This window comes from Saccostrea echinata, unplaced genomic scaffold (genome assembly GCF_033153115.1).
Source record: "Saccostrea echinata isolate AGI-Se365-2 ecotype Australia unplaced genomic scaffold, CSIRO_AGI_Sech_v1 ptg000009l, whole genome shotgun sequence".
Lineage (NCBI taxonomy): Eukaryota > Metazoa > Mollusca > Bivalvia > Ostreida > Ostreidae > Saccostrea > Saccostrea echinata.
The window spans coordinates 41,223,687-41,236,834 of record NW_026889758.1 but is presented as its reverse complement, the minus strand read 5'-3'; the positions used below and the strand labels follow the sequence as shown (position 1 = coordinate 41,236,834).

Sequence of the window (13,148 nt, the reverse complement as noted above, 5' to 3'; positions counted from 1 at the left end):
CTAAAACATTGTGATTGCGATTGAATTTTGATCTAACAGACGTAATATTTTAAATTTAATGGGCTACTTAAAACAACTTAAAGTTTTTTTTTGCTTCCTGCAAATCTTTTATGTTCAAAGCCTCGCCTATGTCTACAGAAGCCGGTTGGTGCCAGGTAGAAAAAATATTTTATCTGGCGGCCGCCAGATAAATAACTGGCGGCCGCCAGAAAGTTATCTGGTGACCGCCAGAAATAATGTGGCGGCCGCCAGATATTTATCTGGCGGGTATCAACTATGGGTATCAACAGTCTCGTTTTCTCAACATTTGGCAAATTTTATGGTCGATACAATGACCTTATTAGCATATACAATACACCGTTAAGTCGAATGTTGACTGACGTTTTTCATTCAAATTGTTAGGTCATTATTTTTACACTGAATTGTCTACGAATTTTTCCGTTTGCCCGATCATAACAAGGAATACACCTCGCCTGTGACTTCGACAGGGGATGCCCACTCCTCCATGGCACCAGATCCCATCTCTGATGTTTTGGAGGTCCGTGTTTGCTCTGCTCCCGATTTGAGATGGACTTTTGAGCTAGAATACTAATCGTTATCTCCATATTTCATTATACAAGATTTATCATTCCTCTGATAAAGGAGAGCAAGCAGAAAATCAAAGATGCTACATGTATAAAGCACATGGATTAATTGCACTTTGGGGACGAGATATGGATATCTGCAATAACAAGTTTTATTTCATTGACTCCATTCCTTTGCAGTTTCTGGGGTGTCATGTAAGTTTACTTGCAGTGTAGGTTAAAATTGCTTGCATTTCCACTTTTGTTTGCTCTATATACAATGGATAAGTAATTAATGCTTTTTCTTTCGGTTGAAGTCAAAAAGAAAAATACATTTATATCCCTAACAAATCTACTAGGGGTCATTATTCTACGGGGGTCATTTTTCTTCACGTAGGATATGCAGATTTTAATGGTGATGCCACTTTTTCTACGAGCAAAAATTGCATTTTTCGACGTCGAAAAGTGACCCCCGGTCTTTATTCTACGGGGTTCATTATTCGTCTTTACACCGGATTGTACAGTTGTTGGATTGGACAGTGGGCACGATATATATATATATATATATATATATATATATATATATATATATATATATATATATATATATATATATATATATATATATATGGGAAAAGGGGTCTTAATGATAAATTTCTCGAAATTTTTCAAATTAACAACAATTTCAGGAAACACAGACAAATTTTGAGTATTGAATTTGCTATAGTTTTAAAGATATACCTATTTGAACACATGTTGTAATGAAACAATAACGTCATTGATGTTATTCAATAACGTCATCTCTTTTTTTTTCTTTTTTTTAAAATGACATCTTAGTTACAGAGGCTTTGCATAAATTAATTTGATGATAAAAAATAGAACAGAATTACTTGATTTTTTTTTTTTTTTAAATTTTTATTTTTATTTTTTATTTTTTTTATACATATTTTGAATAAAATATCACTAAGCATATTTCTTTTTAAAAAATCAAAGTATATTTATTAAATTATTTTAAGTGTGTGCATCTGTACATGTTGAACAGTGAATGTATATCAATTTAATTTCATAAAGATTGACTATATAATTGTTGCTTTCAATAAACATTGTTGAAAACGACTGAAAAATAGATATGATAACAAAGAAACAGAAAATAAAATACAAAACAAGGTTAAATGTCATTACTTTTACGTTATTTAGGCGGTGGACAGGTGTCCGATCTTGCTGCCCCGCTGGGAAAATGGTCTAAGTCATGTTAGTTTAAAAGTTGTTGTAAAACGTGCTTTATAAATAAAATTAATTTCATTACGTTCCTCTAATAAAACTAATGTCCAAATAACTGTTTCTCACTTCCATTCTCAATGAGTGTCTAGTGTAGGGCGGAGCCGCGGAAATTCCATCGGCATCGAAAGCAAGTTTTTTGACTTGCCTAGATGGCCAGCGATCTAACATGCTGTTCCTGTACTGCTAGGTCGAGAGTTCAACCCCGGGGTGTGGCGGAAGTGGGTATCCTTATAAAATTGAATTTCTTTGTTGTTCTATATTCAGATAATTCTCCACTTAGGGCAGTTCTGTTAGTATAAGACTTGTTGTAAAATGAAATTATAAATAAAATTAATTTCATTACAATGTGTGTCGGTAACGATTATCTAATAAAACTGATGTGCAAATAACTGTATCTCACTTCCATTCTCAATGACCGTGTAGTGTAGGGTGGCGCCGCTTGGGGCGAATTACATTGTAACGTAATGCATTACATTACCATTACCTTTACCATAGTTTCATAAAGGGACCAAGACACAAATTTGAAGTTAATTTTTTTTTTTCAAATTTTCTGTATAATATCACGACTTATATGTCGCTATAGGCATTTCACACGGAAATATAATAAATAACTTATTTTATCTGGAAATTATTGAAAGCATGAATTTTGAAAGCGTTTGATTGCACTTTCACAAAGTGAACTTTATCCTTAATACTTAAGAAAAGTAAACATTTTGTTGTGTATTAATGATAAATATTAAAACTTTAATCCAACAAATTCAGAGTAGAAATGTGAGAAAGCAGAAGCAACTCATCAGCTGGATGCCGCTTGTTTTTATACTATTTTTGAATCTATGTAATTACATGGTAACGATTATTACGTATAATTCCTTATTTGCTTTTAGTAAATAGTTTTAATAAACAATGACAGCATTAATCATGTCAGTTATCTTTGCTTTACCCCCTTGTCGATGATTCGCAACACATATTAAAAATAACTACAACGAAAAAAGGCATTGTTCATCAAATTTATTACTGAATAAACTATTTATTATTTTCAGTAACAAACAGTATTTATTATGTATCTTCTACATTTTACTTGTGTTTTGATATGTATAATTACCAAAATGTATAATTTTTACAAATAAAATCATACGTTTGTGTACGACTCCTTCGCAATATTCTCCGTTCAGAATTTTAATACAAACAAAATTACATATACTGATGTTTTAGAACTAATCATAAGGGAAATATAAAATAATTATTAAATAATATTTTCATGATATTAATTTATGAATATACGTAGTTTTACATGTAGTCAAGCAATACATGGACGAAACTCCTTGCAAATTAAAGCTAACACGAGGATCTGGCATAAAAGAACTGAACGACTTCAAGATGTATGCTTCTGTTTAAATCACAAATAACAACTATGGAAGAGAAAGCACTAAAAATGTCATTTGATATACAGCTATAGATTGAGTATAGATAACTTACAACCACCCCACCCCCACCCCGAGCGATTAAGATAAGGAAAAAAACTAGGGCCATATCTTACATGTACATAATCTTACTGCTGACATTATTATTAAATAAACTCTCTAATATCGATTTTGAACGAAACATTTTAAACCCCAACTTTAAGACCATTATGATTCATGATATATAAAACATACATTTTAAGACCAGTTCTTTGGTAAGGTAAAGAAAAAAAATGTTAACTCTTTAGAATTGTAATTAATGATAAAAACATATCTTTATTGCAGTTTGATGTTTCGATAAACCATAAATAAGAAAAAATAGGTAATAAAAACGAAATGTTTAATACGTAAAACAATGTTAATAACCTACTAATAATCTATTTAGTTGAAGAAAAAATGCAAAAATAAAAAATAAAATAAATGAATAAAAATGATTATTACTTGAACACGGATAACAAATTGCTTGTTTTAAATGTTTGGTTTTTCACTCTCAATTTTTTTCAGGGTTGGGGAGTGGGGACGTTAATGGTCGTGGACTTTTGTTCAGCAAAAGCTTTACTTTTGGGTGTAGGGAGTGCTTTTTCTATAAAGTATGTCAAATAAATTGACTATGTGGGTACCGATTTAGAAAGAAGTACTTTTGATTTGGCAGCTGTGTTTATCATATATCAATTTATTAACCCTCTTATGATGTGAAACCCCCTTCTACTACTTTCACGCAATAAAATTAATAGACAAACATACATAAAATCGTTTGAGGTCAAGACAAGAGGAGTTTGATTTAGTAGTAAATATTATAAAAATATTTTTAGAATTACCTACATGTTAATAAGACGTGATGGCATTGGTTGTTTCTTAAGTCTTCCTAGTTGTTTTCCCAGTTGATTTTGTATATAAAAGCAACAAATTTTTAAAACCAAATACGTCTGTAAGCTAAAACTTTCAATAATGTCTCACTCAACCTTAGTTATAGTTACTGTATCAGCAATCCTTAACATTTGCATCTGCTACCCATTAAGTCAGTTCTATAACTTTAGCTCGGCTGCTGGAGACAGCGAATTGCCAGCAAATGACGACGGCTCTACTTCAAGTATCCCTATAGCTGTGCCATTTCCTTTCTTTGGGTCATCTTACAATTCCATTTACGTAAGTATAGGACTTTTATTTAAAATAGAAGATACGTACAAAATATACTTGTTTTAAATAATTAATTTCATTTAAAAACACCCAAAAAATTTGCAATTCATAAATATTATCTGAAGACATAAACCAAATATAGAATGAAAAAAGTAAATTTTCTATTTTTTAAGATGTTAATCGCACTGTTCTAACATCTAAGGTCAATAACAATGGAGACGTTACGTTTGAGACTCCATTAAGACAGTATACTTCACAACCTTTCCCAATAAATGGAAGTCATAGAATCATAGCACCATTTTGGACTGATATAGATACAAGGCAAGGAGGGAAATTATGGTATCGCACAACCACAGACACAGCTGTATTAGAAAGAGGGACGACTAAAATCAACTCTTTCTTCCCTGACATTTTAAATTTCACTGCCACGTGGATGATGATAATTACATGGGAAGACGTGGCTGCGTTTGGCTGCTCTGCCACCGGTGCCATAACTTGTCAGCAGGTAAGATTGAATTAGTTTCATATTTTTATTTACTGAAGTCAAGGAAATTTTTAGATCTTATATTTGAATAATTGCAAATATTCAATTACGTTTTTTATTATTGCTTCTTAGTTAAATTTGTCAAAATAAATATCTAAGGATAGCGTTATCAACTTCGACTGATTTAAATGAACCTTTTGCATCGAATATCCTTTTTATTACTTTTGTATTCATTTCACAAGAATTCCTTGAGGCGCACATCGTCGGGTATTTACACAAACATCCCCTGGGATATATACCAAAAATGACAAGTTAGTTAAAGATTTTGGCATGAAATCGTAAACATCTTCCATATCTTTTAGATTTGAACCATATTAGATTTATTTGGACTCGCCTAAAACTGGTCTTTGTTTTGAAAAAATATTTTATTCATTTACTGAATTGGACCAAAGAGTAGGCATTAATATCTATAATCACCTCTCTTAGTACGAAATGGATCTTTCTATACAAAAAAAGACTAACTGCAGTTTTACACTCTAAAGATTGTGATTCAATATACACTTCAACTGTAAAAGACCTGAGGAAGCTTGAGAAAACGTTATAAGGGGTAGACGTAGAATATATCGCAATAGAGAAGTCATCATTGATGTAAAGATTGAAGGAGCCTTAATCTCCCAAAATAGCAGTAGTGATAAAAGTACTAATGTGCCGACAGGGATAATGAGTAAATTTACGACCACCTCCTTCCATGATTGATTAAAGTGGTTGTGTTTAAAACTACTTTCATTAAGAGTCATTCTATACATATCATAATTTCATGTGGGACATAATTGTAGTAAACTCTTAATTGGGGCCAATTTCGAAAATTTTCTGGGACCATTTATAATCTAAAAGTGATTAATTATTGTTGCAAGAATTTTTCACTTTTATGAGACGTCACTAATTACCGCTGAACGGCTCAAATTTAGACCTTTTCTCGATACTCCTATACCAATGAATAAAATTTAATGAGACTTTCAAGGAATCATTATTGTATAGTGCCATTCTACACTTTTTTTTTAGCTCACCTGAGCTGAAAGCTCAAGTGGCGTCATTAAAAAATCTTTTCAAGAACCACTGGTCCAGAAAAGCTGAAACTTATTTGGAAGCATCCTGGGGTAGTGTAGATTCTAAATTTTTCAAATCATGACCCCCGGGGGAAGGGCGGGGCCACAATAGGGAATCCAAGTTTTACATTGAAATATGTAGAATATATCTTTAAAAATCTTCTCAGGAACCACTGAGTCAGAAAAGCTGAAACTTATGTGGAAGCATCCTGGGGTAGTGTAGATTCTAAATTGTTCATATCTTGACCCCGGGGGTAGGGCGGGGCCACAATAGGGAATCCAAGTTTTAAATTGACATATGTAGTAAAAGTCTTTAAAAATCTTCTTCTCAAGAACCACTTGTCCAGAAAAGCTGAAATTTATGTGGAAGCATTCTGGGGTAGTGTACATTCTAAATTGTTCATATCATGACCACCGGGGGGGGGGGGGGGTAGGGCGGGGCCACAAAAGGTATAACAACGTAGGAAATCAGGTGAACAGCAGGGCCAAAGTTACTCAGGTGAGCGTTATGGCCCATGGGCCTCTTGTTTTTATTTTGTTTCAAATGGACAGATATCGTATTTGAGGATTCCCGTAGTAAACCTTGGACACTGCTATTCTTTCTATGAGATTGGGATACCCCTCTCTTATCAGCTTCTACTCCTATACCACTGATTATAATTAAATGATTAATGAGATTTTCACAGAATCTTTATTACATAGTGCCGTTGTGCACCTCCTATTTTATATTTCGATTCGACAGATATTTTAGGTATCCCGTAGCAAAAAATGGACTTTGATCTTATATGGGAGCGGGGATATCATTTTGTGAGCGCAGTGCTCACAGTACCTCTAGTTTTGTATGTTTTCAAATTATAGTTGTATCTGATGTATAAACTGTTTTAGATGTTAAACCAAACAAATGTCGGGAATAAAAATATCATTAAAGTTTTATTGTTAGAATTTATTTCTTTTGCAGTGGAACACATTTCAACTTGTTTTAATCAACAATGGTGTTTATTCTTTTGTCGTATTTAATTACAACAAAATCAACTGGACAAAATCTGCTCAGGTAACAGAAATAAATTTAACATTATTGTTACATGTGTGGTTGAAACATCATATTTCTCGTTTAGATAATAACAATGTCATGTCCATGGACACATACAAGTATGTATACCTTAATCTTTATATTCCGTCTCCTGAAAGGTCGGGTTTAATGCTGGTGATGGAGAGAATTATTACTCAGTTCCCGGGTCAATGACAAACGCTGTGTTAAATCTTCCTCAGATGTCTAATATTGGAATTCCTGGACAGTTTGTATTTAGAGTGGATCAGTCTAAAATAACTAATGCAGGTTTGTTCTGTTATTAAATTCGGTTATCTTCACTTGTTCTTCCAATCATCTATTTGATTAATTCCTATATATAACAGCTTATTCAATGAATTGAAAAAAAGGAACCATTAATTATAATATTTCTACAGATATCTTTGACGAATGCGCCAGTTCTCCCTGTGTTCACGGAAATTGTTCAAATGAATACCTTTTGGTACATGTGACATATTATATGCATGCAGTTAAGTAACTAATTTAATTCCACTACATATACAGAGGATATCTATATTGTGTGATTTTATATTTGTTTTATCCAACGAATTGAAATGTTGTATATTCGCCGAATATTCGCTTGCCGAGCGAATATACACCACTTATCGAGTTGGATAAAGCAATTATAAAATCACGCAATTATAAATGTTTTATTTATCTTTTTTTTTTTTTTTTTTTTTTTTTTTTTGCTTTTAACAAAACTTTGCAATTACCCCCTGTAACCTTTTGATTGATTCGGCCATAATCGATTACCTGTAAATTGATGACGTCGCCTGGTCTTGTTGATGTTGACATACCGAAAGATATAAAATACGACAACTTGGAATAATATCTGCAGCGTGACAATATGGAGAATTATTTCATGTAAACTTTTGACTGGAAGGACCGAGGAATCACTTATGATTCCTCGGTGATAGTGCTACTTAGCCTAGATCTATGATAAGTTACATGCTTCTAGTATTATGCAAGAAGGTATAGTTGAAAGTGACTAGACCTTCCTGCGTGGTCAAAGGAATATTGAACCATCAACTTAACTGTTAGGCCTAACGTTACTCATAAGGACGATTAGAAAGGGTGGGGGTTATATCGGTATCGATTCGACATGTAAATAGATTGACGGTAATATGTGAAATATTTTTAAAAAACAATTATGTAACTAATAATTAATGGCGGTAATTATATAATAAGCCGTATGTGTTAAATTGTATTTCGACATTTGTAAGTTGATATTGGTTTGCATGCCAAAAGAGAATTGGGTGGGTCGGGGGTATTATTATCCAGTTGAAACACGCACGTATCATCTCATGTGGATTAGGTAGATATCTTAAAGTTGTCTTAAGATACCCCCATATTCACACGTCACCAAGTCAAACCCTGATAGAGCATTACCATAAAAGGGCCAGAACCGCAGCATAATTTATAACAAAAGATGGATGTTTAAGATGTAGAATACGAAGTATTTTTATCAGTTGGATCGAAAGTAATTGAATATTTTCCCAAAGAATGTACATTATTCATATACGTACGATCAGGTACCAAATTAATTTTACACATAAATATTTTACATTGGTCTCCGACAGTTTTTTCTATTTACCAACTAAAATTCCTACTCAAAAGACGCTATTCTCTAACCTATATTCATCAGGCACCAGACTTATTTTACATGAACAGTTTACACTCTTACAAGAATGGTTCTCTCACCTGCCTGTTGTGTGTACCAGCTAAGATTTCTACACAATACAAGCAAATACGTTATTTATTTTGCAGTTGCGCGATTTAAATTATATGAGGATATTACCTTGTCCCAGATGTTATCCTCCAGCTACCTATATTTTGTACCGGCTAAGATTCTTTCAAGATCACACTATTCACCTACCTACCTTTGGATATTCGCAAGAATAATTAAATGTAAAAGTGTTAATTACCCTGAACCCAGATGTTTCCCCGACCTTTCTGTTCCAATTTAGATTTCTCCACAATACACGCTATTTTCCTACCTACTTATGACCGTCTGATGATTAATATAAAATGAGGATATTACTCTGATACCAGAGCGTCTCTCCTACCTACCTGCTGTATGTACCAGCTAAGATACCTGCAAAATACACACTAATTCCCCATCTACTTTTGACAGTCAAAATATTAACTTGACATGAGGATTTTTCCAACCTACCTGTAGGTTGTACCAGGTATGATTCCTACACAATGCACACTATTCTCCTACCTACTTTTGACCGTCAAGGGATTAAATAGATAAACACTAGGATATCACCCTGATCCCAGAGGATCTCCCAACTACATGTATTTTTTAACCCGCTGAGATTCCTGCACAAAAGCTATTCAGCCACCAGCAATTGGACATGCGCGAGAATAATTAAACATGAGGATGAAACCCTGATCCACGGTGTTTTTTCCTGACCTACCTGTGGTTTTTACCAGGTAGGATTCCTGCGCAATTCATGCTATTCCCCTACCTATTTTTGACAGTCACAAGATTAATTTACGTGAAGATATTACCCTTATTGCAGATGTTTTTCCACCTACCTGTAGTTTGTACCGGCTGTGATTCCTTTACAAGTTTTTATGAAATGCAACGACCATCTAACCTCATTTAATAAATGATGTAATAAACTGTATTTCGCTCAAGGTCCACGTCAAAAGCAAAAACGTCTCATTTCTCTACTCGGTTTCGGGCGTTTCCACAGAAAACAGGAGTTGCTAGTATTTTATATTTTTGTCTGAGGTGAGAATCCTCATGTTTGCTCCCAATTGATACCAAATTCAAGAGCACGGGAGTCTTGGAGATACATACATTTTTGGTAAATTGAAGGACGAGTAGTTGCACTCTATGCTTCACTTTCAAGTATCTGTTCGACTTCTTTCACAATAGAATTACCCGCCTTTATTGATGATTTGTATTTTTGTAACTAAATCTTTAATCTTTAGAAAGCATTGTTTTACAAGGTCTGAAAAGGTTGGATAATTTTGCAAAAAATTAATTTTAGATTTTTCGGTCAAAATCTAGAAACCGTTTATCAATTCCTCTTTCCGATCAAGTACACGATTTCTTGATCGGCAAAACAAATGAACTCTTTATTGTGTATCTGCCGTGCAGATGTACATGCATAATTAAGTTATCGCTTTTTTACAGTGTTTTATACAATGAACCGATAAATGGATACATTTTCATTGTTTAATCATAAAAAATGTCTAGATAGATTTATTATTCAATATTGTATATGTTCTATGGGAACATGTTTAGCAGCTGTGACTTACAGAGTGACCTTCACTTTTCTTAAATTCCTCTTTGAAATATTTCAAAATTTTGGGTTTCTGTAAAGACATCTTTCAAATGTACCTCAATTTTCTTAATGAACAAGTATATTTTGAATACACTTATTTTGAATACACTGTATACCTAAAGCCCCAGTCACACTGTCCCGATTTAGCTTCGCGACCACTCACGATTTGGTCTAATGTACATCATCGTGGGAGAACGTATAAATGATCGTGTTGAAACCTGATGAATCGTATGCTAGCATGAAAAATTCGGCAAAATTTACGATTATTTTGATGCTGCTCAAAACAAGGCTAAGTGATCGTGACATCGACAACATTGATAAGAACTTGTAGATCTACCGTAGTTAATTAGATGCTGAATCGTGATTTGTCGTAACAGCACCGTTGTGGAAGACGTAGGTGAACTTCAGTGGACGTGGTTTCAAGTTATTAACAGGTTATTAAGAGGTCTTTCAGTGTCCTTATAATCCCTTCAACCTTTTAGATAAAGGAAAGTTTGAGACTTCAGCCTATCCGCCATGTCTCTTTCTTGTTCGTTGCTTATTAGCAATACAACTCTTTTTGTTTTTTGAAGTTGCTTCTTTGCACAGCTGAAGACGAAATAGAAAGTATTAGGATTTTCTTCTGAAGAGGCACAGAAATGGAAAAAATAAGACCTGTTTATTTTCTACTGCGTCTCCATCCTTGTAATTTTCGATGAGATTAATGCATTTTGCGTTAACTCTCCTTAATGATAACTATGAAAACTTTGATTTGCTATAGTGATAATTTTGACACTATAGCGATAACTTTGAAAACTTTGATTACTATAGTAATCACTATGACACTATAGTATATATGTTGAAATCTTTACTATGGTGATAGTTTTGAAACTTTTATTTACTATAGTTAATTATAGTTTACTATAGTATTTTGTGTTAGGGATGCAACCTTAAAGTACCAACAGACAGTATTGTAACAAATAAACAGTTGTTGAGAAAGTAAAAAATTCTTTCTATTGTAGAAATTTCATTTCAATTTAGATAAAATTTTGTGATGTTTTAAAATAGAACAACCAAATCTACTAATGTCTGTAAATATAATTCCTCAAAAACATTTCCCTTTTATTTACAAATCATGTTTAACTCACTTGTCATCTTCACAAAATCTTTACATTTGCAATATCATCTTATATTTGATAGCAAGACATTGAGCAAAGGAACTGATAAAAATGTATTTATCAATTTTTGGTTAGAAATTGATGAATGCCAAAGTTCTCCATGTATCCATGGAAACTGTTCTGACCATCTTGATCATTATACTTGCCATTGCCAGGATGGATATACAGGAACAAACTGTCAGACAGGTATGGATCTAATTGTTTTCTTAAATTGCATCATTTCTCTTTGGTTTTATGAATATCATGCTTAGGATTCTTAATTTGTCCCTAGATATGGACGAGTGTGCTAGTTCTCCTTGTGTTCATGGTAGCTGTACAGACGGTGTCACTGGGTTCGTGTGTAGTTGTCTGTCGGGGTATACTGGAATCAATTGTGAAGTAGGTAAGTAATATTGTAAACATCTATATGGAAACATAGTGCATGTCCCCCAGAACGTATCTTTTAGATTTCAAGACTTTTCATACATTTGCAAATAGAGTTATGTTCTTATTCGCGGGATTTACTCTGAGCTTATAATTACCCTTAATGATGATAATAAACAAGTTTTAACCTTACTTAATCAAAAAACTATAATTAGGGCCTCGCTCTGCGGATGCGATAAAGTGATCAGTCTGTTCAACAGTACAAAACACTGATATGGGACTTTTTTTTTCAATCCTCTGAGCCAGTCTGTCTCAAACTTTACCCAAAGAGTGTTATGTCGGTAGCTAACGGATGCGCTGTGATCGTAAGCAAATTTTCTAGATCAAAGGTCAAGGTCAAACTTGACATTGTAAAATCCTTGTCCAAAGCATATTTACTATGTCCTTGGGCCATTTTGATTCAAACTTCACCTATAAATTGTCTGTTGGTAGAGGGTGAGCACTAATCTTGAATCAATTTTCTAGTTCAAAGGTCAAGTTCAAATAAATTGTGTAAAATACTTGTTAGGAACATATTTTTCTCTCTCCTTGATCCAATCTGGATTAGACTTGACCCATACAGTGTCTGAGGTTAAAAGGCATGCAGTTACCTTGAATCAATTTTGTAGATCAAGGGTCAAGGTAAGAACATCTTTTATAAATCAATTTTCTCTCCCCTTGACCTAATCTGGTTCAAACTTCAACCATAAACTGCCGGTGAGTCAAGAGTGTATAGTGACCTTGAACTAATTTTCTAGATGAAAGATCACGGAAAATTTAAAACATCTCTTAGTGAAATACTTGTTTTGAATTATCTCTCTCATCTTAGTCCAGTCTTGCTCAAATTTCACTCCTAGAGTGTCAGTGGGTAAAGGGTGCACAGAAGCCTTAAATCAATTTTCTAGAATAAAAAACTTTTCTGAGTTCAATATGATCCTCTCAAAATGCCGTTTTTTACAAACTCCTTTCACCCTAATGCCTTTTACTTATAACGGGACGATGTGAAATGATTACAGCCTAAAGTAATTTATATCCAACTTTTACAGAAATAAATGAATACCAAAGTTAACCATGAATCCATGTAAATTTCTCTGATGATGATAATCACTACGCATGTCAGTGTTATGCTTTACCAGAACAAAATGCCAAATAGATTTGCATTTTATTAT

At 33.4% G+C, this 13,148-nt stretch overlaps 1 protein-coding gene across 1 annotated transcript in view; it reads left to right on the top strand.

Moving 5' to 3' along the window:
- LOC133182732 (fibropellin-1-like) overlaps positions 1-13,148 on the top strand; it is an 85,953-nt gene that overhangs the window by 63,442 nt on the left and 9,363 nt on the right. The window contains exons 10-12 of the mRNA XM_061317579.1: positions 4,615-4,946; positions 7,220-7,367; positions 11,849-11,959. Of these exons, the coding sequence (XP_061173563.1) occupies positions 4,615-4,946; positions 7,220-7,367; positions 11,849-11,959 (591 nt within the window). The remainder of the gene's footprint in view (positions 1-4,614; positions 4,947-7,219; positions 7,368-11,848; positions 11,960-13,148) is intronic.